This window comes from Rhinolophus ferrumequinum, chromosome 11 (genome assembly GCF_004115265.2).
Source record: "Rhinolophus ferrumequinum isolate MPI-CBG mRhiFer1 chromosome 11, mRhiFer1_v1.p, whole genome shotgun sequence".
Classification (NCBI taxonomy): Eukaryota; Metazoa; Chordata; class Mammalia; order Chiroptera; family Rhinolophidae; genus Rhinolophus; species Rhinolophus ferrumequinum.
Window position 1 is genome coordinate 39,989,742 of NC_046294.1, and position 27,790 is coordinate 40,017,531.

At 41.3% G+C, this 27,790-nt stretch overlaps 1 protein-coding gene across 8 annotated transcripts in view; it reads right to left on the reverse strand.

Moving 5' to 3' along the window:
* TEAD1 (TEA domain transcription factor 1) overlaps positions 1-27,790 on the reverse strand; it is a 256,610-nt gene that overhangs the window by 18,382 nt on the left and 210,438 nt on the right. For all 8 annotated transcript variants that reach the window (XM_033119593.1, XM_033119592.1, XM_033119591.1 and 5 more), the window contains one exon: positions 21,698-21,871. In XM_033119593.1, the coding sequence (XP_032975484.1) occupies positions 21,698-21,871 (174 nt within the window). The remainder of the gene's footprint in view (positions 1-21,697; positions 21,872-27,790) is intronic.

The following is a 27,790-nucleotide window of genomic DNA, read 5'->3' on the forward strand; positions in this document are numbered from 1 at the left end:
GTATAGTTGACCCTTGAACACCACGGGAATTTAGGGGCTCCAACCACCGTCACAGTCGAAAATCCATGTGTAACTTTTGACTCCCCCAAAACGTAACTACTAATAGCCTACTGTTGACCAGAAGCCTTACTGATAACATAAACAGTCAATTAACACATATTTTGTAAGTTATATGTATTAGATACCATATTCTTACAATAAAGTAAGCTAGAGAAAAGAAAATGTTATTAAAATCATAAGGAAAACACATTTACAGTATTAAAAAAAACATACCTGTATATAAGTGACAGTATTAAAAAAACACCTGTATAAGTTCAAACCTGTGTTGTTCAAGGCTTGACTGTATATGAATTGAATTCATATTCACTAATCTTTAGAGATATTTAAAAGCACAAGAGAATCTGTAACTGACTGGCCATTTGTTATATATAAAAACAGAGACTTCGTTGTAAATTATAGCATCTGGAGGGGAAACGGTTCCTATTAAAGACTGGCTTATAAAGATGGTAAATAATTAACACAAAGCACCACTCTTTTAACACATTTTTATGAGTACCTACTATGTGAGGGGTCATAACAGACAGGTAAGACTGGATTACCACCTAATAAAGGAGATATGTACATAAAATAGCTGTAATTTAGATAGAAAAATAAGTACCATGTCAAAGGTACTCTGAGTTGAGACCACAGGAAACATTAGTTTCAACCAGGAGTGTTATTTAAGGGATGGTTAAGATTCACACATGCAGAGAATGGCTGAGGGAACAGCGTGGGCAGAGGAAGGCCACAGAGCTTCACTCTCGCTACAGTGCAAAGACTAAGGAGACGGGGAGAAATGAGTTTGGAAATGCAACTGGGGCCCAGGTCGTCGAGGGCTAAATACGGGGTTTGGCTGTATCCTGGATGAAATGGGGACCCCTTGAAAGTTTGGGCACAAACACGGGATGTGATCAGAACTGTGCTTCAGAGAGAAACATCTCAGTGTGGTATAAGGTCCACGGGAGAGGGAGGCTGGGGGGCTGCAGCATCTCCATTGCTGACTGATGGTTCCTTTCCCTCGAATGTCCTGACCCCTACTGCACACCAGGCACTGCGTGTGGAGCTGGAGGTCAAGAAAGAGCACGAGCTGAGCCAATCCCTGCTGTCAGGGGGCTTACAATCTAGTAGGGGGGACATCACAACAGAAATAAGCACTCCTGAGAGAGGCATGAGAACAAACAACGGTGGGGAGGGGGCTCTTGGGGTCAAGGAGGCTTACGAGGATGATGCAGCTCAGATCCAAGGAAGAATGGCTGGTTTAGGCAGGCGGTGCATGGGCGGGGTGTGGTCAAAGGGTCCACAGCCGGAAACAGTACTAAAAAAAAGGCTGGAACAGAGAGAGCAAGGGAGAGAGGGTGGCAGGAGGGGCTGGGGAGGAGGGAGGGTTTGGGTCTTATATCCTAAAACCAGAGGGAAGCAGGAGTGGTAAGCGTATGGATGGTGAGACAGTGATGGGTTTGGTCAGACTTGCATTCCAAACAGGCAGCCCCGACCCAAGGCTGGAGGACGCTCTGGAAGAGTGAGAGCCCGCAAAGCGATATATAAATAAAGAGGCCACTAGAGCAGTCGAAATGAGAGAGGTTATTTGGACTCTGGGGTGGCCACTGGGGTGGCTATTAAGACAGAAACAGTTAGGTCTGATATACAAATGAGACTATTTTGAGGTCTGGCACATTTTCACTCATTTTAATACCTTGACAGGCACTAACCACCATGAAGACCTGAGTCGGCCCACCTTATTTTGCCATGTATAATGCGCTCCCGGGTATAATGTGCACCCACGTTTTTGGCCCAAACTTTCAGGGGGAAAAAAATCTTTCGTTTCAATTTTTTAATTCAAATTTTTATGTTTACCTTTAGGTACTTGTTTTTTGTATTATAAAGGAATTTTAGCTTTTTTTTTTAACACTATGGTACAAGAAATTTTATGCAACAAATAATTACAAAACACAAGAACAGATCATGGTACGAGAAATTTTATGTACCGGTAACAAATTTACGATGTTTACGCATCAAGAGGGCCAACAACTCTTCGTCTTGCAAGTTCATCGTAAGTTCAACAAAACCGATTATTGTATTCCAGGGTATTCTTTTGCATGCGAATATTGTTATTGATTTCTAGAGCTACACTTTGAACTCATAAGCATAAATAAAAGAGTTAAAAACATTTGTATAGATATGGAATTAGTACTACCCATGTATAATGAACATCTTTATTTTTCTCTCCCATATTGGGGCAAAAAAGGTGCGCATTATACACGGCAAAATACAGTAGTAAGCACCTGCATTTGAATTTCTTGAGTTGAGTATCAGGAAAATGTTCATTTCCTTAGGCAAAATTTCATATCTTCTGACTTCATTATAAAAAGAGCTATATATTTTATATTCCTTCCCCCTTTCACCTTATGTGCCAAGAAACTCAAAGCTCAACTCAGTGCTCAACTGCAGCAATTAACTTATCCCAGGTACTTCTAATAGCTGCTAACAACCAGTGTGCAGCTCCTTTGACTGGATTCCAATCTGCTTGTACTTGTACTTGTCCAGTTTTATATTATCCATAAATTTAGTAACACTCCCTCACATTTTGCTTTGTGGAATTATAGATATGGGGCATAAATCATAAATAAATAAAAATACCCAGGTGTGCATTTTTCTCAAGTCAAAGATTTGACATTTGGCTCCAGGAAAGAGCGGCTTAGCAAGAAACGATGGATATCTTTCCCTAACTGAGATCTGTGTCAGAGCTCCCCACCCAAGGCTGAAGAGGCCCAGGGGTCTACCTGAGCTCCAGCCTTCAGGGAAGAAAGGTACCAACACATCCTAGGCACACAGGAGCTCTGACACTGGAACTACCACCTAGCTGCCCACAGGGCACTGAAAGTGGGCCTTCAAGAACTGTCACTGCCTTGTTCTGCCACCAGCTGAGAACACGGGGCTCTGAGAAGCGACTCAGGTGTTCTGTGGCATTGGGACTGCAGTGATGTTCTTCCTGGGGTTTATGCTCTTACTACACAGTCGGCCCTCTGCATCCGCGGGTTTCGCATGCGCGATTCAACCAACCTCGGATCAAAAATATTCGAAAAAAGTTATGTTGTTGCTGGCGTGGACTATGGTAGTTAGGCCTAGGATGGTTGTGTCTGCACTGAACATGTACAGACTTGTTTCTTGTCATTATTCCCTCAACAATACAGTATAACAACTATTTACATTGCGTTTATATTGTATTAGGTATTATAAGTAATCTAGAGACGATTTAAAGTATATGGGAGGATGTGCTTAAGTCATATGCGAAAAGTAGGCCATGTTATAGAAGGGACTGGAACATCATGGATTTTGGTGTCTGTGGACATTTCTAAAACCAACTCCCTTGGATACCAAGGGATGACTATATGATGATGTAGTTTGTGCCAACAAGTTTTAGCATTTTTAAAAATGTAAATACAGGGCGGCCGGATGGTTCAGTTGGTTAGAGTGCAAGTCCTGAACAATAGGGTTGCCAGTTCGATTCCCACATAGGCCAGTGAGCTGCGCCCTCCACAACTAGACTGAATACAATGAGCTGCCGCTGAGCAGCCAGAGGGGTGGCTGGATGGGTCAGCTGATTAGAGCGCGAGCTCTTAACAACAAGGTTGCCAGTTCAATTCCCCCATGGGATGGTGGGCTGTGCCCCCTGCAACTAAAGATTGAAAATGGCGACTGGACTTGGAGCTGAGCTGCATCCTCTATAACTAGATTGAAGGACAATGACTTGGAGCTGATGGGCCCTGGAGAAACACACTGTTCCCCAATATTCCCCAATAAAATTAAAAAACAAACAAACCAAAACGTAAAATGTATAGAATGGTTCCATTTATATTATAAATAAATAAATAAATAAATAAATAAATAAATAAATAGTAAAAACATACATGTGGTAAGTAAAGAAATCAAACTGGAAAAAGAGTGTATATTTTATTTCTATCCTTGAACTTACCAGCTTCCCCAGAGGGTGACTAGTGTTATCTGATTCTCACATGTCCTTTTAGAGTATTTAGCATTTAGATATTTAAGCAGATATATATTTCCATCTACTTGTACTTTTCCAGTTTTATATTGTCCATAAACTTAGTAACACTTTTTTGCACAAACAGTAGTACTGTTCTAAACCTTGCTTTAAAAAAAAAATAACATTTTTAGAACTCATATAGTACTGATGTAGAGTATCAGTATTACAAAAAGCAGTCACTTAAAAACCGAACAGCCCCAGTTCATAGGGGCTGCATACTATTCCATTGCCCAGATGCACCAGAGTTTAGTATGTGCTTGACTGATGACTACCGAGTTTCCCTGAAAATGAGACTGGCCGGGCAATCAGCTCTAAAGCGTCTTTTGGAGCAAAAATTAATATAAGACCCGGTAGTATAGTATATTATATTATATTATATTATATTATATTATATTATATTATATTATACTTGGTGTTACATTATAGTAAAATAAGACTGGCTCTTATATTAATTTTTGCTCCAAAAGATGCATTAGAACTGATTGTCCAGCTAGGTCTTATTTTCGGGGAAACACGGTATTTAGGGTGCATCCCAACAACAGCACAATGTGTATGTGTGGCAGAAAAAGTGCACTAGAAATTACTGTTACTGTCCTTTCTTTCAACCTTAAAAAATTCCCAGCTTTGAAAAAGAGTATTAATGGGCTATAAATACATTGTTAGCTAACATTGTAATTTAAACAAACGTCACCATTCTGATGTAATCAAGTTGTTTTGAAAGACTGGTGAGCAATCAAAAGCAGTTTGGTGTTTTTGGCGTCAGGGGTGGAGTGTGGGAAGGAACACAGGGAAATAAGCCATGTGTGGAGGAGTCAACTGGAGAGTAAATGGAGTAGGTTATTTATTTTTTTAAACCATCAACCTCCACTTACTGCAGTGATTTAACCAGGAGGAAGGTTCCTTAAGAATTTTACCTCAGTTCCCTCTGCACAATGTTTTGTTTTCTTTCATTGCTTTTAATGCTCCATTTTTCACTTTATGCACTCCTGTGGCATTATTTTTGACAAGCAAAAGATGTACAATGTAAACAACCTGGACACTAGAGATCTAACACAAACACAGACATAAATATACCAAACAATCTGTCAATAGACACAACTGAAAAATGTGAACCAAGTTCAGAATGGTATTTACCATTATTTGATGTTTACAAAATTGCTGAAAATTTTCACAGCTTTCATGTTTCCATCTCTATGAGTTTCCATGCTTAAGTGATACTGGTGAAAGGAGCTGGCCCATAGCAGCGGCATACCTAGTAGATTTTTGACACCTGGAGTGGATCATTTTTAAGAACCCTCCTTCCTTTACTGTACAAAAGTATTTTCAGCAATAATCAGCACTCTGTGTCAACTGTGTTTAAGCACGAAAAGTTTAAACACAGAAACTCCCAAAGTAGTAACAGAGAATGACAGAACTGAAATGCCTCAAGCTCTGTGTTTTCATCTTCATAGTTACTGTGCTATCATTGCTCATGTGTGACTCTACTATTTTACCCTCTAATAGACTCTACTATTAGACCCAGCACCACGGAGACTGCAGCTCAAATGATTCCAAACTGTTAAAAACTTATTCTAGAAATGAATACAAGGCCGAGTCCACATGTGTTATTAAAGGAGTAGTAATACAATGAATAAGTAATATAAGTGTGCTAATTTGAAGCATATTATATATATGCACGTATAAATGAAATAAAAACTCAACACTAATTTCACCAATTGTTTAGGACTTAGGCCAACAAAGGAGTTGTTTTTTTTTAATCGATGGCACCGTTTAGAACTGTGGACACATGGGGATAATAAAAATGAAAACAATTTTCAGATGGTTTTGCCATCTAAAATTCTCTATAAACAATGAACTTCCTGATTGCCGGGAACTGAGGCAGACCACGCCCACCATCTCACCTTAGGTTCACCACTGTCCCTTAGATTTCCCAAAATAATGTTAATTAGCTTTAATTGGGAATGGATGACCTGTACTTATAATGACAGGAATGATAAAAAATGAAACTATTAAAGAATGCACATCATGAAATCCTGGCCTTAGAAACTATCTCAACAAATTATGAGTTTTAAATTTATCCTGGTTATCTTTTTTTACATGAAATTAAAGTATAATACATATTCAGAGAAATGCACCAATCACAAGTTTACAGCTTAATTTTCATGAAGTGAACACAACCATGGAACCATCCCCAGATGAAGAAACAACAGAAACCCTCCCACCCATGCTCCTTCCAGTAAAATCACCCCCACACCTCACATGGGTAACTGGATCCTTGTATAACATTATACATGAATTCTGTCTGGTTTTCTGAACTTTAAATAAATGTAATCACACAGTGTTGACTTCTTGGTGTTTCATTCGCTCAGCATCACACCGTGAGACTCTCCCATGCTATTGTGTGTAGTTCATTCATCTTTGTTACTGTAGACTATTCCATTGAACGACAAATACCACGATCCATTGATTCCACTATTGATGGACATTTGCAGTGTCTTCAAATTGGGCCTATTATGAAGAGTGCTACTTGGAACTTTCTTAAATATGCTTTTGATGAATACATATATACATTTCTGTTCGGTGTTCCTAGGAGTGGAATTGCTGGGTCATTAGGTCTATGTGCCTTTTAGCTTTCATGTAGAGAAGAGGGACAGATGGTTTCAGAGTTACGATCTTTCCTTTTTCTTTTTTTTTTTAACAGTTTGAGAAAACTGATTATTGAATTATTAGTGTAAATTTAATAAGTTAGATTTTAAAAGGCCTCTCAACCAACAGTAAATAACCAATTTGCTATTACAACTACTTTGCAATTACTCTTGAACATGGAAAATAATCATGTAAAGCCATCCAACCATATCACAGATGCTCTTCAGGAATTTTCTAGGAGGAGGTATTGATGTAAAAAACACAATTACTTGTCAGCTGATGACATTATGATGATCCCAGAAAGAAATGCAGTCACTGAATTCTCATGAAGCAAAGGTAATCTCAAAGAAGGAATGCCAGCATTAAGTCAACAACAAAGGAGACAAACTCTGTAATGAGTCTGGGAGTCACGCCGTGTTCATTACACACCCTACTGACAACTCAGAGCAAACCTCCATCACAGAGTTCTGGAAGCAAGAAAATGAGAACACAATGTGCTGGTATCAGAGATGCAAACTATTTCTCCTAATTGGTTTTTCTCTGACCACAGGATATTTTTTACAAGCAAATGTATATTAAAAAAACCTAAGAAATGGCTAAAACCAGCAAACTTATCTTCCCAACAATTTCCAAATTCATACCATATTCTAGCCTTTGGGGACAAGTCAACCTAAAATATGTAGTTGGTCACGGGCCAGGCTTGAAAGTGTTTAAACACACACACACACACACACACACTTGCAAGTATGGCTGGGTGGGTAGGGCAATTCCGGGTAAACAGGCCCTTCTAAGGAATCTTTGCCCATTTTGCCCTAGAACAGACTACTACATATGAACTGGGTTCAAAGGCCAACCCAAACAAAAGTCCTTTTTACCCGTAGCCGGACCCGTAGCTGACCCGTCTGTCTTCTGGCTAAATACCTTCAGATACTGTAAGAGAAAACTTACTATGTGCTGGACAGATCTAATTGTCAGGTAGCATTAGTTTTCTACTGCTGCTTTAACAAACTACCACGAAATGAGTGGCTCACAACACCACCATTTATGATCTTATACTTCTGTAGGTCAGATACCTGACAATGGTCTCACACGGCTAAGATCAAGTTATTGGCAGAACTGTGTTATTTTCTTGAGGCTCTCTTTCCTTGCCTCTCCCAGTTTCTAGAGGCCACCTGCATTCTTTGGCTCTTAGCCCCTTCCCCCATTTTCAAAGCCAGCAACTCCAGGCTGAGTCCTTCTCACACTGCCAGCTGTCATCTTTCTAGATCTCGTCTTCTGCCTTCCTCTTCCACTTTTAAGGAACGTTGTAGTTACACTAGGCTCACTCAGATCAAGATATCTTCCCTACCTGCTGACTAGCAACCTTAATTCTCTTTGTCCATGTAGTGCAACGTATTCCCAAATACCATGGATAAGGGCTTGGACATGTCCCATTAAGGTGCTACTGGCTCCCCTGTAACTTCTACCTACAACTCTGCCTTCTGGAATCATGCAGATCTAAGAACACATCTGTAAGACGATTCTGCAATTTGCTTTCATTTCCCCCTTAGTCTCACCTTTCCTCTCCCCCTTCTCACCTACAATGCTGTTCAGGTGCTATCTGCTCCCGAGGATTCAAGTTTTATGTTTATTTTTATTAAACTCCATCCTCATTTCAGACTTCCCTTTCATCTAGTCCAGATACTGACTCTTCGTCTGCCATTATCTCATCTCAGACATCTGATTACAGCATGGACAACAGTCACTTCTTTGAGTCTCACTGTCCTCATCTGTAATCACAGAGAAGAACCACTTCCAACAGTCAACAGTAATAGGAGGAAATAATGCATATGAAACTCACCTGTACATTGGAATGTGCTACACAGATGACAACGGTTAATCATCCTGATAACCACTCCTAGTAGCTTATTGATTTAAAATACAGACCAGGACAGAGATAAAGACAGAGCCTCAATCACATCTACAGGTGTGACCCAATGTAAATGGTGGTTCGTAATCAATAAACAAAATAAAAACTGTCCCCACAGAGCCAGTCCAAGCGCCCATGGACACTGATCAGGCGTGTAGCACACATACAACAATGGCTTTTACCAAACAGAAAAATCAATAGTTTTTTTGACTTGTGAATTTATGACAAGTCTTAAGTTTGGGGTATAACTGCTCAAACAGGCACCAAATTACCATATTTCTCACAGAGATATGATTGAGATATTATAGAATTCTTTCTGGAAACTCACTAATAAATGTGTGCTGAATGAATTAAAAACTTTAGGGTGTATCTGTGGTCCTGGGAAACAATAGACAGCCAAAGGAGAAGCAGGTAACCGGGCCAGACAGAGAAAGCTGCTGCGTCAGACAGCAAGGAAACAAGAAAACGAAACATCAAGTTTTCCCACATTTATCCCTAAATAAATCCTTGTCTTACACTCATTACTCCTGTAGCTAAAACATTCATGTCACCAGACAAGATGTCGGATTGGTTTCTCCTCTATCACCTCTTATCCAGTTAGCCTATTTATTCACTGATGTGTTCCACTGTTTGATTTCATGCTTTTGAAATTTTTTAAAAAATTAAAAACGTACTTTTCAATTACATCTTCAAAGAATGATCCTTCCCATTTCATGGGTGAGGAAAAACAAGACCTAGCCCAGTCATATGGGATCCAGAGCTCTGAGGGGAGGGCTGGGCCAGGAGATCTTCTCTGTAAAACCTCAGGCGTCTGGAAACCTGGTTACAGGGGGCTAAAGTACCGGAAGAGTGTGCGAAGGTTGCTAAGAACGGAATTGTATAACTCAAGCAGAAGCGGTATTTGACTGATGACAACTACTTTGTCACTGGCTTCGGAAGGAAAACGCCTCCTGGGAGGAACAAGGAGGAAGCAGATAACCCCACAGGCAGGGTAGAGGGCAGGGGCACCCCGCCTGGAAAGGAGTAGTCTGTGGACACTCCTTTCCCGCCCGCCTCTCCCTTTCACCCTGAGGACTTGGAAGGGCTGGGTGGGAATTACTTAGTTGCAGAAAGAAAACATCAAGAGGATAGTCCCTGACGAGAGAGTAATAGGCACTGATGGATGCAAGCAGAAGCTGGCATTTTCAAACCACCACTTTGAACCTCTCCTCTTCATCCTCTCTGAGCAATGATCAAAGCACCAAGATTTCAAATTGTGAAGCAATTTTTTCCAATGGCAGCATCTGGCTCCTTGGCAGGCGGCTCTGGGAGCTGGTTCTGCTACGGGCGGCGATCCAAGCCTGCCACATGGTGAGGCTCAGCTGGGCAGGGCACCTAGTGAGCCTGGCAGGTGCTCTGCAGGCACCAAAGGACAACTGCTTTGCACTGAGCTGTGAGCAGGGAGCCTTAGGCAGAAGTGCCCTGCGAGGCAGTGTTGGCAGGGGGGTCTCTCTGGCAGGGGGCGTCTTTCCAGGAAGCTGGCTACTTTCAAACCCTCCTGCCGGACACATTTGCAAACATCTGCTCCTGGCCAAGACCTCTGAAGCCAGCCCCGTATAAGCAAACAGAGGCTTGGGGTGGGGAAGCTGGATGACCGTGGGACAATTTCCCAGTAAGGCAACCTGCATTTGGGACAATGAAGCTGCCCATAGGGAAGCAAGCCTTTGAGTGCGTTCACTTTGGGCCACAGGACCCCGGCCCAGCACAAAGGGACAGCAGCTGTAATTCTCCTGCCACAGCTGTTTTTAATAAGAATAACAGGAATAAACTCAGCCCCCACTCTTAGATGACTTCCCGCTAATTATGGAATATATTTACATCTACAAAATAGGAGATTTTTTAAAAACCCCACCAAGTACCCTTTTATTGTGCAGATTGACACCCCTATTTGAATTTCATAAACATTTAGTACTTCAAAGAATATTAAAAGCTTACTCTAATTACGATATGCACTGCTTGAAAGGCTGTCTGTCTGCATTGCAAATTCCTACAAATACCAGCCTTCATTAAGAAAAAATTCAATTAATATCACCCACACAACCTCAGGTAACTGCCACTGGTGGCTTTACACAGTAGCAGGGATGCAAGAGCCCAGGTCTCAGCCCCAAGTACAAAGCAGCTGTACAGGCTGGTTCTGTCCAACGAGGCCATTAGAGTACTAGACGCCCAGCTGAGCTGGCCCTTCACTCACCACAGTGACCAGGTGTGCGAACGTCGGTCCAGGACCACCCGTTCTAAACCAGGAAACAAGACTTTTTTTCTGGTCTGCAGTTTTTGTGCAAGTCTTACACAGATCAACAAAATCAACCAACTAGCAAGTGCAGAGTTGCCAAATAAAATACAAGCGACCCAGTTAAATTTGACTTTTAGATAAATAACATCGTTTGTTTTAGTACCCGTAGATCCTAAAGATTGCCTGGGGCATGGGTACCCTAAAAAAGTATATGTTGTTTACCTGAAATTCAAATTTAACTGGCCACTTGTATTTTTATTTGCTAAATCTGGCAACTCTACCAACAATTCACCTTTATTGAAAAAAATAACAAAAATTGGGACTTTAAAAAGACGTCTTATGCTCAAGCTATTTTAAGTGGAAAAAAAATGAGGTTGCCGAACAATATACATAAAGCATTATCTTTTCCTTCCTTCCTTCCTTCCTTCCTTCCTTCCTTCCTTCCTTCCTTCCTTCCTTCCTTCCCTCCCTCCCTCCCTCCCTCCCTCCCTCCTTCCTTCCTTCCTTCCTTCCTTCCTTCCAGTAAAAACCAATGGTGTATGTCCAATGTTTGTAGAAGCATATAGAAAGTCCAGGATACGTGGCTGAGAGGGAATCTCACTTTTTCTTCTATGGTCTTTTGAACTGCTGGCACTATTTACAATAAACTTGTATTGCTTTTGTAATGTAAAAAGTAAAATGGGGGTGGGTAGGTAGGATGCACCTTGAATCTCCACCTGCACAGGGAGAACAGATTTCACACTTCATCAAAAGTGTGAATTTTAGATAACTGACCAAGATCCCTGAGGGGTTTATGACTATGTCCAGATGATTCACATATTCCCTGCAAAATTGGGTCTGGAAATAAGCAATCAACTCTTTTGTGCCACCTCACCTCTTTCCTTCTCAGGCTTTTCTTGAGGTATGGTTAGAGAGAGAAGCCAGTCGTGCCTCCATCAACAAGGCAAATGCTGAGAAGTGCAGGTGTACCGTGTATCTGCTTTCCCCGACCTCTGATTAGCAGCAGCTCTTGGAGGGACAGTGGCTTAGCATCTCAGCCTGTAACCATGGCAGGGAGCAGAATTAAATAGCCCCATCCAGGAAAGGATGGACCCCTGACCTCAGTTTTGTCAGCAACCACTGAGCCAAATGACCCAGGACAGAAAGCATTTAGAGGAACAGCTGTCAGCTGGATTCTCCTATGAGGTCCAGATAACTCCCAATTTAGATTCTGCCTAGATGCCCTGAAGAGTTCAAGGTTAAAAAAATATTTATCCATGGTGGACTGAGGTTAAGGGATTAGGGAAAAAGCAGAGTGAGATTCTGATCCCATTTTCTAGCCTGTCTTGTTCTGCCTTAAGTTTTCAGGGGATTCAGAAAGGGTCCTTTTAAATAAAGTGACAGTCACAGGGATCAATGTTTCCACCCTCAATCTCACTATTCTCCAGGTTCTGTAAGGTCCAGTGGCTACGGGACTTCTGTCACCTCCCAATAGGACTGTGCACAAACATCCACTTCCCTTGAAAACTCCTTCCCACTCCCCTTCCATTGACTGTACTCCTTCAAGGTTTAGCTCAAATGTCATGTGAGGCCTTCTGGAATGTTCTCAGGCAAAAAGAGTTCTTCCTTCTACCTCTGTGGGGCCACGTTTCCATTACATCTCTTGTCCCATGGTGCTGTGTGTCTACCTCTTACTCATGTCTATATCCCCAGTTCTCTAGGAGCAAAGTCAAGTTCAGTGAATGTTTGCTGAATGACTGACTCACTAGTGATGTATTTTTTGCTAACACAAATGATTAAACTATTTCTACAAGAGCTTAACAACTCCAGATATAGACTGGAACAGCTTTTGTGTGAGTCTCTTGCCTGCTCTTTACTAAATTCCTTGAAAAAGATTACCCAACAAACTATCAGATTCCTACTATATCTGCCTATGATATCAGAGACTGGCTAAGTGGCACTTATAGCACTGATAGATAGCAATTTCTCTAGGTGTACTGAATGAAATAACATAACCTTTCAGATAACAAATTAAAAAAAAACAACTGTTGAAAATCTGCCTCATACATTGCCCTGCTGAACACACAATAGCTACAGATAGGATCCCTGCTCCCTGGGGCTGGCCTACAAAGTTTAGGACAAGGGGCTGGAAAACAGGAAGAAAGCAATGACAGACAGCAGTAAATGCAGAAAGTGCTAACAAGCTCTGGATATTTTTCTTACAAATCAAACCAAAATGGGCGGATGTACAAGTTTGTTGACTCCCCTATTCCTTTATATAAAATATCAGAAACGGCATATCAACAGATGATTTTTCAAACGGACCTTCGGTGAAGATCATCATATAACCTCATATAACCCCAGTCTACCCCAAGGGAATTTATTATGTATTAGCCCATAAGTACTTCTGAACATGGTGGTATTTCTCGCTAATAATCTTCCTTCCACTTACATCATCCCATCACTTAACACTGTTCACATAATTTCAGAACTTAACATCATTTTGAGATGAGGTAGAAGTAGAGAAATGGAAAACTGAAAGGCCCTTTCCTTATTGATAGTTTAAAACATGTGGGGAGAAAATCATTCCATTTCGCTAACTTCCTTTTTCATAAATTAGCAACAGGGACATTTGGTTCCCAGTGATAGATTCAAGTCTACAAACTCAACCTAAATCATGGAGAATCCGATTAGAACCAATCTGAATCTCCGGAGGGGGTCCATTCAGCCAGTCTACATGTGCATCTGGTTCCTCCTCCTTTAAAAACAGCCCACTTGGTTTTTTTTGTTTGTTTGTTTTTTTAATTTATAGTGCCTGTCATTTTGTCCAACAAATGTGAATTCATTCCTACCAAGATAAAAGCATCTTCTAAAGGCTCCCTCTTGCTTTCCTTTCTCTGTTTTATGAAATCTTCTCATATCTGCTTTGGTCAATAAAACTAGCCTTTCTTTTTCTTCCCCTAGAAAAATAGGTTAAGAAAGCAAGTTGAATGACTATAAATATATTATTAATTGTTTACACTGAATGATCTATAATTCTAAGAATTTAAAAAAGTAAAACATGGGCAGCCGGTTGGCTCAGTTAGTTAGAGCGCAGTGCTCCTAACACCCAGGCTGAGGGTTCGATTCCCACATGGGCCAGTCAGCTGCTCCCTCCACAACTAGAGTGAAAAACAAAGGCTTGACTTGGAGTTGAGCTGCTGGTGGGCGGCCGGTTGGCTCAGTAGGTTAGAGTGCAGGGCTCATTACACAAAGACACCAGTTTGATTCCCACATGGGCCACTGAGCTGTGCACTCCACTACTAGATTGAAAACAACGACTTGACTTGAAGCTGAGCTGCACCCTCCACAACTAGCCTGAAAAACAAAACACACAAAAAAACGACTTGACTTGGAGCTGATGGGTCCTGGAAAAACACACTGTTCCCCAATATTCCCCAATAAAAATTTAAAATAAAAAAAATAAATAAAAAAGTAAAATATAAATAACCATAGGGTAGTACCATATATCCTGATTTCCAAGACACTACTACTTTAATATTCATTTCAAAGAAAAATGAAACATTAGGTTGGTGCAAAAGTAACTGTGGTTTAAAAAGTTAAAAATAATTGCAAAAACTGCAATTACTTTTGCACCAACCTAATATTAAATGTATATAAAAAATTTGTTTAACAGGATACCTACCCATACAATTTCATGTTCATATTACTTTCTTCTTTTTTATTCCAATCAAATTTGAGACTAAGCCTTCATCATACTAATGATTCTTCTGAATAGTTTTTGGCTATAAGGTTTATAAGTAACATGTTAGTAACATGTGATCTCTTTGAACCACTGTCCCAAAGCTTCACACTCTCGAGCACTATTAGGACAGAGAATAGAATTTTGAGGCCCCTCCAAAAATAACAGTTTCACTGAATTTCTTATTTGGTTAAATCCATAGTTTTGTTTATTTCCTTGAGTAAACTACATGTGGCTGGAAAGGAACTTCTTTTGAAAGTCAGCTCCAGTAGGTGGGTTTTTGTTTTCCAGGATGCATGACTGAATCACACCCACCTCTTCTTGCTTTGGTATTTCTGTGATCAATTCCAAGGCAGTCGGCATTTTTATCTTAAATTAGCTGCAGTATCTGCCATTTCACTGGCAACCCAGTTGCATGAATCTCAATGCGGAAATGAAGCTCAGCTCTGTCCATTTGCGGACGGACAGCTTCCTTTCTTAGGGCCGACACAGCACCTGATCATTGTATTATAAGGAAAAAAGGAAGTATGGTTTTCTGCCACTACCAAATGTCGGCCTCACTTATCTCGAAGCTGCTTCCACACTTGTCCTCAATCATGACAATTGTGATGCTGCATCAAACTGCAATTTTTTGGAGACATTTCAATTAGGGATTCAAATTTAAGCTAAAATTTGTACCAGTTGTATATAGTACTGCTAGCACAAAGAACTAAGGTGTCAAGGAGATGGTGAGATGCCCTCTCCACTGCCAGAGCCACAAAGGGCCGGCGGTGGAAACCACATCATGGCTTACTCCTCTGTGGAGGGGAGGGCTAGGCACTTACGACATCGACTGTCAGACGCATCCCACTTCTAGAACTGTTGAAATGGGAATAAGTGTGTCTTAGGAGGGAGGGAATACAGTATGTGTAACCTTATTCATAGCTGTTTCCATAGAGAATGAAGAAAGAATAAAGACATTGAGTAGAAAGAAAAAAGAACTGCAGATGTAGAGGAACTCAAAAAACAAAATAATAGAAAGTTGCTTTGTTTTTAAATTATGCCATGCAAGGCTGATGAAGATACTTGGGGTACTTACTCACTATTTGACTTTAGAAAGCAAACTGGTGACTTACACACATACACATACAGACACATACATATTAAAAGCCATATTATCAATATCTAATTAAATAAGAATGGTTCAATTATGATATATCCAGTAAACAAGATATCACAGAGTCATTAAAATGGTAACTAGGGATATGATAACATATGGTTACATGGAAGGGTGTTTGATAAAGAAGCAGGGTACCAAATTTAATGCATTCTTTGATTCAAACTACATAAACATGTATTTCATTGCGTTATATTTGTGGTGCTTTTAGGTATGAATTAAAAATTATCTTTTACCAAGACTGTCTAGAATATTATGATATTGCCTTTGTATTTATAATGTAAGAACTATGCCGCTTTCCCCTCCAAAGGCCGCTAACAGGGTGATATTCCTCTCTCTAGAAGCCGTAGGCTGCAACCTGAACTTCCTGGTAACAGAAGTCTATTCACCTTAGCCCCCTTTTAAACGTACACCAGATCATCCTCTAATGACAGGACTTCACAGAGAAACCCTGCTGCTTCACTTATCATCACTGGCTTCCATGCAAGTGAAGTTCTGTGAGGAGTTTCTAGCAACAGAGCTGTGCTCCCTGAAGAGGCCATGCACAGGTTCAGTGGAAAGTGCATGGATGCCGGAGTCCAGCAGATCAGGCATTTATTAGCCGTGTGATTTTGCAGAAGTCACATTGCCTGCCCATGTCTCAGTGTCTTTACATGTAAAATGAGAATGATCACGTACCTCACAGGGTAAGCCTGTGCTGAAGCCCGGCACATTGCTTGGCTAAACAGGAGCTTATCAATGGTCATGTTCACACCTGCTGAAAAAGAGCGGCGCCCCTGCCCTCCTGTTTCTGCAAATCACTTCTCTTCTCTTTGTAATTAAATATGGTGCAGAATTAAAATGCACAGGAGTGGATAACAAATAGGCAAGAAGGAAGAGAAAGGAAATAAATAGGGAACTACTATGAGAAGGAAAAGTTAATGAAAACAGAAAAGGCAAAATGCAGAGCGAGTCACTGTAACACTTAGTAAAAAGAATTCCATTACTCTTTTGGCTCAGTAATTGTTAAAACCACTGACTGCTCCCTACTGCAGATACAACTGAAGCCTGATTCCTTGTACTTCCTAATTTTTCTGCCCACCTATGTTTCCTATACAAGTGAAAACCCACCTGCAAAGCACCTGAATGCACATGAACTCAATTGAATGCACCTTGCATGTACCTTGTCGTGATGCTTTCACTCACGAGCCCCCTTTTCTACATGTTCGCTGTCATCTCTCCCTACCCTAATACTCGCAGACATAATGGTTGGAAGAGGAGGTAACCCCTAACGTCTCACTGGTAGGAATGTGAAGTGGTACAATCACCTTGGAAAATAGTATGGCAGTTTCTTAAAAAGTTAAACGTAGAGTTACCATATGCCCCAGCAATTTCACTCCCAGATAACTACCCAAGAAAAATGAAACCATATGTCCACCCAAAGACTTTAGAGAAGCATTATTCATAGAAGTCTAAAGTAGAAACTACCCACAAGTCTATCAAGTAGTGACTAGAGAAGGAAAATGTGGTACATCCATCCAGTGGGATAGTAGTCAGCCAAAGAGATGAGCTCACGACTGACTCCTGCTACCACACAGACGTACCTGAAAAACATTATACGTGAAAGAAGCCAGATGCACATAACCACACGCTAAATCATTCCATTTACATGAAATGTCCAAAAAAGACAAATCTGCCCAGGCAGAAAGTAGGTAAGTAGTTGCCTGGGCTGGGAGTGGGAATAGGGATTGACTGCTAATAGGCACAGGGGCTCTTTTTGGAATCATAGAAATATGCTAAAATTTGGTTGTAGTGCCAGTTATACAAGTCTATACATTTTTCTAAAAACCATTGAATTCTATGAGTAAATTTTATGGTGTGTACATTTTATGGTCCATAAATTACACCTCAATAAGTCTCTTTAAAAAAAACCCAGATCTCACCAGCTACACGGCTATTCACAGGGGCCTTCAGATGTCTCACACCAGTAAGGCATGAGAGATTATAAGGCTCCCAGGGCAGAGGGGCAGCCATGCTGGCAACCTTGGTTCTGCAATTCATTTATGTTTTGGGGTGCCAGGCAGGGTCTTCTACCATGAAACAAGTGGAGTGACCGCTACTTCGCTCACCGTCATCCCATTTACCTCCAAGTGTCAACTGGCAAAGAACTGAGGTGCCCACAGCTTGGCTTACGTGTAGGTACTTCAGGGAGCACTCAGTATTCCTTCAACAGCAAACTCCTGACCTAGTCGAGGCCAACTGAGCCGAGGTGAAACATGGTGGACATTTTGAAAATAGAATTTCAAGAACAATCATATGACCCAATTAATAGCCTGATTTTGACAACCTAGAAGTCTCAGGCACTTTGAGAAAGAGGAAAAGGGGAGAAGAAAGGAGAGATTGGATAGTGGGTCTCTGTTGAAATATACTGAATTCACACATAAATACAAAATCTGCTAAGCAAATTGCTAACACAAAAGATATTTCAAAGAGAGTATTAAACTTATTTAAGGAACACCCATTGGAAACATCTACTGATAACCAAGGATAGATATTCTAAGAGTAATTCACTTTTACATTGGAGGAAGCCAATTATATTTCAAATTGCAGCAAATTGTAAACCTAATAATTCAAATTGTCTTTCTTCATTTAACATAGTTACAACTAAATTTCTTTACAAAAGTTAAGTACTGCTAACAACTATACTAAGGAGTGATGTCTTCTATCGTATTCACAGGAGTGCTCAATTTTAATTCTGCAACTCTTAATTCAATAAACTAATATCTAATTCGGAGTAATTGTTTCTAAATTTGCACATCTCATACTACGCACCACACTAAACATCTGCAATCTAGACTTCATTATTTGGAGAGTCATGACTAAAGGGCCTCATCACTGAAAGCATTTATTAAAATCATCCCAAGCAAAATGGGAAATTTTGGAAGTGAAGCAAAAACAACTTTCTAAGCACTTTCCATTCCACTTTATATTCAAATAACATGCCAATTATAAAAAAATCTTATTATCATTAAAAACTAATACTGTTTAATTTGGAAGTACTGCAAATGGTTTCTTTTCATCATATCCTATACTCTCTGATTAATTTTAATTAATTTGGGTAGAACAGCCTCTTTTTACATCCTTCACAATAATGGTTCTTAAACGTTTTGATCTCAAGATATGTTTCCAATCTTACAATTTAATGAGGACCTCAAAAAGCTTTTGTTTCTATAGGTTATATCTACCTATATTTGCTATATTGGAAATTCAAACTGAAAAAATTTTAAATATTTATTAACTAATTTTGAAAAAATAATAAGCTCATTACATGTTAACATGTATCTTTTTAAAAAAATTAGACATACTTACATTTTCAAAAGCAAAAATAAATTGGTGAGAAGGGTAGCGTTGTTTATATTTTTCACATCTATTTAACGTGCGGATTAATGGAAATACCTATATTCTCATACCTGCTTCTACATTCAGTTTGTCATGACATGCTTCTTTGGTTGAAGTACATGAAGAAAATCTAGCCTCCCATAAATATGTAACTGGAAAAGTAGAGTATTTTAATAGGCTCTTCAGATAATTGTGGTTATTTTTCTTTGATACTATGCCAAAACTTGACAAGTGAAAGTTGCTCAAAGGTTAGCTGCAGTCTGGATTCTAAAACCATATCAATGAACTTTCATACTCTGATAACATCAAAATCCATTGGCGTATCTTGCACAATCTCAAAAAAAAATCACATTAATATGACTGTGGATCTCTTCAGAAAAGTCTTTTACATATTGGGAAGCTGTCAAGTTCACCGACATGTTTGAATACAAGTTTTCCAAAAATCTTATTTTTACTTAAAAGTTCAAATTTTATCTTTGGCAACAAATACTGCCAGTTGTTTTCCTTGATATGGCAGGCAGAGTCACTGCATTCATTTTTACTGTGTACTCTAGGTTCAAGATATAGGAACATTCATAAAGGACATTCTTGGTGTGACTGGTTCTTTTTTTTTTTTTTAAACCTGTGTGTGCATACCAGCCTGATTGAGCTAAGGCTTCAGTAATTTTACCCTCTTGCTTCTAAACCACCAGTGTGCATATCAGCAGAGTGCAAAAGGCAAATCATGTTTTAGTGTCATAATAAAAATAGTTTTGACCTTTTCAACCCACTGAAAGGATATGAGGAACTCTCTAGGGGGAAGCGGGCCACACTTTGAAAACTGCTGTGTTATCACATAACTGACTCCCAACCACCATTCAAATCACTAGGGGCAGCCACCAATTTAGAAAGCGGAAAAGACCTATTGCTTTTTCTGATTATCCACATGTATTACCCATCCCAAGAACATTAATATAAGTAGAAGGGTATTCCCACATTTAAATTCAATAAGCATGAAAAAACGAAATTTAGTAACTATACAAGGATGATAGAAACTAAGCAAACTAAACTTAATAAGTAAACTTCCCTCCAAGGAATTTAAAATATGAATTTTTCTTTAATTCATCCATTGGTTTCCCCATTTGTTGGGCTTTTTTTGTGTAAGGCACTTGCTTAGTACTGGACATACGGAGAGTCCTCCATTGACGGACCCTGTGGCCAGGGGCCAAAGGATGTGAAGCAGGCAGGAAACAGAGCAGAGGCACTAAAATCAAACATGATCCAATTTCAAGTCCCAGATCCCCACCTTAATAGTACGGTAGCTTGTCCTTTGTAATCTCTGCGTCTCTGTTTTCTTAGTTGGATACGAGGCAAATTCCACTTACCACTGTGAGGACTGGATGAAATGCATGTAAAGCACGAGTGAAGCTCCCAGCCCCACAGGTATTCAATAAATAGTCGCCACTATTATGAATAAGGTCCCCAGAGGCAGCCGGAGTCCAGGGAGGAGTGGGACACACATCCAAATGATTAAGACTCAGCATGGTAACTGATTAACTACAAAACGTGATGGGAGTAAAAGAAAAATCAATGGTCTGCTTAAGTGAGGAAGGTGCTATAATAAAGGAGCCACCATCTCAAGGGAAGGAGAAGTCGGCCTGATGGGAGGGGAAGAGAAGGGCGAAAAGCACATCCAGACACACACAAAAGCTGGGCACATGATGGACAGCACAGAAAACACCCTGGAACCAGCTCACTTAGGGCCTTTAATGTCATGCTAAGGAGCTCAGACGTTTGAAGCAATTTCCTTTTTATTCTTCTAAAGACTGAGGAATTATAAACACTCAGTGCTAGTAGGTCGCCTGGTCTCCTGTTGCATGCCTGGCCTCCCAGTATACACACGTTAATACTGACGGCTGCCCTAATGTCTCTGACCCATCAGCAGTCCCCTGGTCCGAGACTGACTAGTGGAGAAGGAAGAGCAAAGCTCCTTTCAGAGGCTGTGAGACTTTAGCCCCAGCAGCTGGGGAAGCTGCACTTATTCTTCTAAAGCACACATGAGGCATATACAGGGCACAGCCATTTTGCGTTCTCTCACATAAAATCTTGAAGCACATAGCTTTATCTTCATCCCAGCCCCATCTCTGCCTCCGGTCCTATGCTCCTGAGGAATTTATAGGTCCCTTTACTGACTGGATTGAGAAGAAACAGAAACAGGGTTTAGTGCCCCGTGTTTCCCATCATGATTCCAGCCATCTGTGAAGCCTCTCGTCATTGCATGAGTGAGCCCTGAAGCCCCAAGTGGCCGCCCATCTCTTGACCTTTGAGACGGGCAGCAAAGGCCACCTAGGTGCATCGTCGGGAGGTACCAGAAGGCCAGCATGGGGACAGCCCCTCAGGTGCGAGTCTGTAACCCCTTGGCGATCCTGCAGATGCACATGAAAGTGTAGTCGGTGTGAAGCCACGGCCAGTCGTGCTGCTCCATCCACACTCATGTCATGGATGCGATCATTCAGACAAAACCACTGAAATCACAGCAATGTCTTACTCACCCAGAATTTTACGAGGAAGAAGGCATTTTGAGGGCCCTTTCCAAACAGTTCCTTTAAGCCACCTTTCTTTTCAGGAAATTTGTCATAAATCTGACGAATGTCCACTGATTCGAGCAATGGGTCACTGTAAGAATGGTTGGCGTGCCCAATGTGCACGAAGAGGTGTTTGTTGTACTGTAAGAAACCAACAGAAACATTCCCATTACAAACCCTTTGATCCACCTGGGACACATCCATCTTGAAATGGATAGAGAGCAGTAGTCTTGAAATCCTGGAATTACACCTTGAATAGCCAACAGTCTGTGCCTTTGAAAAAAATGAAGAGGTTAAGAAAAGCCATTATAGCTTAGGGTAAAACAGTCAGTTTTTTAAAAAATTAAAGTTGATATATAATATTTTATTAGCTTCAGATGTACAAGATAGTGAAATAGTCATTGCCATTTATTGACATGGGTATATATTTTCCCAAATGCCTAAAATAGGCTTCCTGTATACACAGTAGTAAACAGTAGCTGAAGTTACCCAACTCCCAAACCAAGAAATAATTCTGTTACCCAGTTTCACCTGACTCAACTGAAAATGACAGCGGTACCCTTTGGAGCCCATTACTTACAGAGTGAGCCCACTAAGAAGTACGTGTGGGGTTAGCTAACATCATCATCCAGAAGGCACGTCTCATGCCAGCTCCCCCACCTGCATGGATGCAGCCCTCTGAGCAACAGAACCCATGTACTTCTTCCAGCAGGAGTAAGAGTGCTGGACCTCTTTCTCACCAGTGCACTTAGTGACCAATCTAAAACTACTCCATAAGGGCTGGCCAATATGTGGTTGTCAGAGCCAAGTTAGAGTCACGGGCACAGATCCTGGAGAGGATTCATGGTACACGGCGATACAGGGCTGGTAACAACACAGACAAACAAACAAACACCGGGTCACTCAGTCACACAAAAAGAAAGAAACAAAAACACCAGAACCCGGTTAAGACATCTAACTTACACAGGAAATGCTTTCTTCTCCTTGCTTTGGTATAAGATATGGCAACTGGATCACAAAGGAGTGTGTCCAAACCAATGGTTCTCACCCAGGCTGCAGCAGAATTACCAAGGAGCATTTAAAAATCACCAATGCCTGGACCCCACTCAGGCGAAATTGGAATCCCTGCAGTGAGGGCAAACATTAGTCATTTTTCATGCTCCTCAGGTAAATTCCAATATGCAGCCAAAATTGGGAACACTAGCCTAGACTCTCTACTCCAGACCTTCCATACCTGCTTCTCTTGCTGAATAGGCCGTAACACCTACCAGATGTGCCCCAGACAAAGATGTCTGGGCTGCCGGGGTTCCAGGAAGCTCAGAACCCAATAGGGTTCATAACCCCATGTCCCTATTCTCCTAGCAGCCCCTATTCACTTCTCGAGTTTAAACTGGCAATTCTCCAACTAGAGTCCTTCCGATTACTGATCCCATAGGAAATGAAAAGTCACAAATAGAAGAAGGCTTGGTCACAGCTGCCTACCGGGAGTACTGCATACAGGTTAAGAGTATGGGGTCTGGACTCAGCCTGCTCAAGCACAAAACTTTGTGTCCACTGCAAATTAGCTATGACATTGGGCAAGTGCCTTCCCAGTCTCTAAGATGGGGACAACGATGGCCTCTCCTTCCCAGGGTTGCTATAGGGGTTAAATGAGACACTGCTTAAGAAGAGCTTACTAGAGCTCCTATCCAGCAAACAGCCAACACTCACTAAATGGTAGCTATCATTTTTTATATAAAGCTCCCTTGTTTGACAGTCACAGTGTATACTGGCCTATTAAAAGCACTGTGTGGTAAAGAAACATTTTTTAACTTTGTATAACCCAAAGTTTCCCAAACTCATTTGATCACAAAACCCTGTAAAAATATCCTGAGGACGTGCTAGTTTAAATCTGTGACCTGCTGTGGATCTCTGGCTGCGATGCCCTTCACGTGATACCAGCTGCCCGCAGGGTCACACACATGGGGTTTGGCCAGGGCCCGGCTAAGGCCCTCTCCTGTGCAACATCAGAGCGATGGACGTCTTCACCACGGCTTCAAAATCCCTAAAAGGTATCAGGTGAAATGACAAAAAAGGGAACCTATCAAGCTCTGACACGCACCCAGCCTGTTTCAGCTATCTAGTGGCTTTCAGACAGGACTGCGACTGGCAACGACTATGAAAGAACAGAATATGTCGGGGCTGGAAGAGAATGAAAAAGAAAATTAAATAATGAAAAGCCATTGCTGCGCTAGGGAGGTGTGGTTATGGGGTGGGGGCGGGGGGCGTGCCTTTGATCACTTTGCACATTTTCTCCAGTGCTGTCACATCCTCTTTTCAATTATAAGTAAACAGAAGCCCACAGAAACGTATGAGGCACTACTGCTAAGGAGCTTGCAGTCTTATCAGTGGCTAAAAGGAGAAAAAAATAACTCAGGCAAAGTTGGGTGCACAGACTCTGGGGAAAGGCGACGTGAGACAAGAAGATGCATGAAGGTGTCACGCCTCATGTCTGGCTGCTCTGTTCACTGTCCAGTCACCCACCATTACAGGAGCTGAGGCAAAAGGCATTGTTCCTTCAGTATCCAGACCAACTGGCCATCTGTATGTCTACCCCCCAACCCTTGCTAATAACCTCTGCTTGCAGCAAGCTCCCAGCCCTACCCAGCTCTAGGAGGCACCATTTGTCATTACTTGTGCAAGCTGTGGACATTGAGTTTATAGGAAAGAATGGAACATAAGCAGAGCCTTGGGGACATCTGTGAATAGGACCCGAGTCTCTCAGGTGAGCGCCACATTCTCAGCTCTTCTGCCTCCCCAGCCACTCACAGGTCAGAGCAGAGCCAGCGTGAAGTTAACAAGCAATGAGACTTAAGTCTTTCTACTCTCGACATCGAAAGGTCCTGGCAAGGTACTGTTGGAACTCAAGGATGACAACCCAGATGGCTACATGTCAAGAAGTCAGGAAAATGCATGGAGGGCAGAAGTAGCCACACTTCAATGGGAACCATGAAGATATAGCTGCAAAGCAAGGTGTTGAGTGAGAAGCCCTAAAACTCTGGAGCCAGATAAAAACCTGAAGTCTCCTTTTCCTCATCTGGACAATGGGGATACAATATACATGTAATACAGAACACATTTGAGGATGAAAGGAAATAACGCACAGAAGATGCTTGGCCTAGGGCCTAGCATACAAGAAGTGCTCAATAAATTGTAGCTGCTAAGGCTACTAATGTGTTGGTGTATTACTATGTGAGATTAATTAGATCCTGGGGCAGGAACAGAATAACGTTTCTGCTTCAGCTATCCCTCCTGCCTAGCAAAGAGAAACATAAACACAAGGAAGCCCAGAGATGGGAGCAGGTGTGAAGCTAAGTGACTGTTCAGATCCATGACTACGGCCCATCCACGACAGGCTCAGGGTGTGGGCCTCTCATCTGCGCCTGATGGACAGAAAAGAACTTCCATCCATTCAGTGTTATGTCCAGCGTGCTTTGTCTACATGTGCCTTAGCTAATCCTTGCCTCACAACGACACTGTACGTGGGTTTTATTAGAATCATTTATAGATGAGGAAATAGAAGCTTCAAGACGAACGGACTTGCCTGAGGTCACACATCTCGGAATAGTCCTGGAGTTAAGAATAAAACTTGGATCTGTCAGCGCCACCGCCTATGCATTTGCTGCAAATATCAACCACACAGTCTCCCAGCAGAAAATGCCTAGACCCTTCTAATGCGGATCTATTTTTTCTGAAAGTTGATTTGAGAAAAAAGGAAGAAGCCAAATACGGATTTTAAAACTCTTAAGCCGTTAACTTAAGAGTTTGGGACAAGAATTTGGGACAAACATCAATCATGATTCACAGATACATCAGATAGAGTCTTCAAACGTTTCTATTTTGAGGAAATTACCTTTGTCCCAAGTGGCTCATGTGAACTGAGATGGGGCACACTGTCTTTGCCAAAGGAAATCGGGCCCTGCCTCTCCAAGGCTGGTGACTTTAAACCCAACCCTGACTGCTGGCATCTGAGTGGCTTTATTCCTGCCAAGAGGTGACTCTGTTTCTAAGAATACAAAAGACTAAAGAAGGTGTCCTGGAGACCACAGTAGTGAGACAACAGATGTCCCTCTCCCCTTAACTCAACCGGGATAGGTCAGGAGTCCCTTTGCCCCCAAACCCAGAAAGCTGAAAAGAAGAAATCTACCTGACAGGTTTGGGTTCAAGTGTTAATGAAATTAAAAATCAAAAAACCATTTGGTGAGGTCCTAACTACAACTTCCCATCCTACCAGTTCTCCTTCTACGGAGAGAAGGCTAGGGTGGATTCTTTACTTACTTCCCTCCTTCCCAAATAAACCCCATTTTCTTTCCAGCAGTGGTGGTTTTCCCAAAACGGAAGGCAAAACACAAAACCAAGAAAAAAAGGGTAATTCTATTCTATAAGGCAGAAAACAAATATTTGCAAAAAAAAACAAACCAAACCCCCAAATACTTGGGGTAATATATCAGCAGAAATAGGGTGAATGTCAATGAGGCATGTACACGTACTAAAAGCCCAAGGCAATTTCCTCAATATCCAAAATAGGGGTTAACATTGGCTTCCATTCACTTACAAAGGCACTCAGTAGATATGTTGATTATCAATAAATCAATGACAGCAACACAAAAGGTACTCACTGTGCTTATTTCTCTTATAGATTTCAGAACAAACCAGCACACCTCGCACTGTGCTATGTACATGGAATCCGTGAGCGAATAGTACAAAGCCCCTCTCTTCATGGGCCCTACGGAGGGACTGCATGGAGCTAGCTCACTGCCTCTAGAGTCAGAATCATTTGTTTGCCCATATATAAACATACATGTTCTCAAAGATTCCTAGAGAAGACTGGGACGAAAGACAGTCAAAATCCTCACTTCTGCATATCACGTGACTTAAACCAGCATTTACCTGCTTTTCCGTATGGATGACTTTGTTCTCCAGCATTACACATGCAGTGTTACTCAGTAGCAAGGAGAACATCTGTGGGACTCACCTTGGAAATGTGAATAAACTTACACAAGCTGAAGGTAACAACCATGACGAAAACCAGGTTATCCATCACACGTGAGATGTGTAAGGTTTCAGAAAACTGACCTTCCTTGCAACTATTCTCAGGTATCCACAAGAGGATACATTCATGAAATGACGAAGTAAATAAAAAAAGAAAAAGCTGAGGCCCTAACCGAGGAGACAGAGGAACATGCTGGCCAACAGCTGGGCTGCTGACCTGAAGAGCAGCCAGTGTGGAGTGGGCAAGGAGCTGCAGAGCTCCTGGAGGGATGTCACCAACAGACCTGAGAGATTCCCTGACTTATGTGACCACCTGGAGGAGAGTTTGAGAAGTCTGTTAGAAATTTTGAGGATGAATTTCTGTAATGTGAAAACTGAACAAATAAAATAAGAGGCAATCACAACCCTACAAAAAACAAATGGTACAATCAAGAAATCGTTCTAATAGATCACATTAACCACACTGTGTGCAAAACTTACACCGGTTTGCAATATAAACACTGAATGTTAAACCAAAAATTGTGACATAACCACATTGGGAGGGTTACAAGTAAAAGGGGTGGGGGACAAGTGCTAAATTTAGAGTTAACTCCTGAGTTTCCATAGTAAGAAGTAAAAAAAAAAAAGTCTAAAATTGATGGATAGAGATATATTAGCATGTTATTTAGAAATACAGAGATAACACACGAAGAAATGGCTGATGGGCTGTAAGCAGCTGTCCCTAAGAAGCAGGACGGGGAGGTGGGGAGACTTGGGGCAGTGGCCTGCTGCTTTTCTATAGGCCACGAATGCGGTTCAACTTTGCTTATATATAAAGCAGTTTTATTACTTTATTAAATGAAATAGACAGCCAATCAAAACCTATCCATGGAGTTTTTTGAGGAAGGGAAAGAACTATAAAGGGAACAAAAATATAAATAGAGTCGTGCTTCAGGATGTTTATCGAGGTTGGCTCCCAGTTCCCTGGACTCGAAAGGCACTTGGTCAGATCACAGAGCCTTCTTACAGCTCAAATATTCAGGACAACCG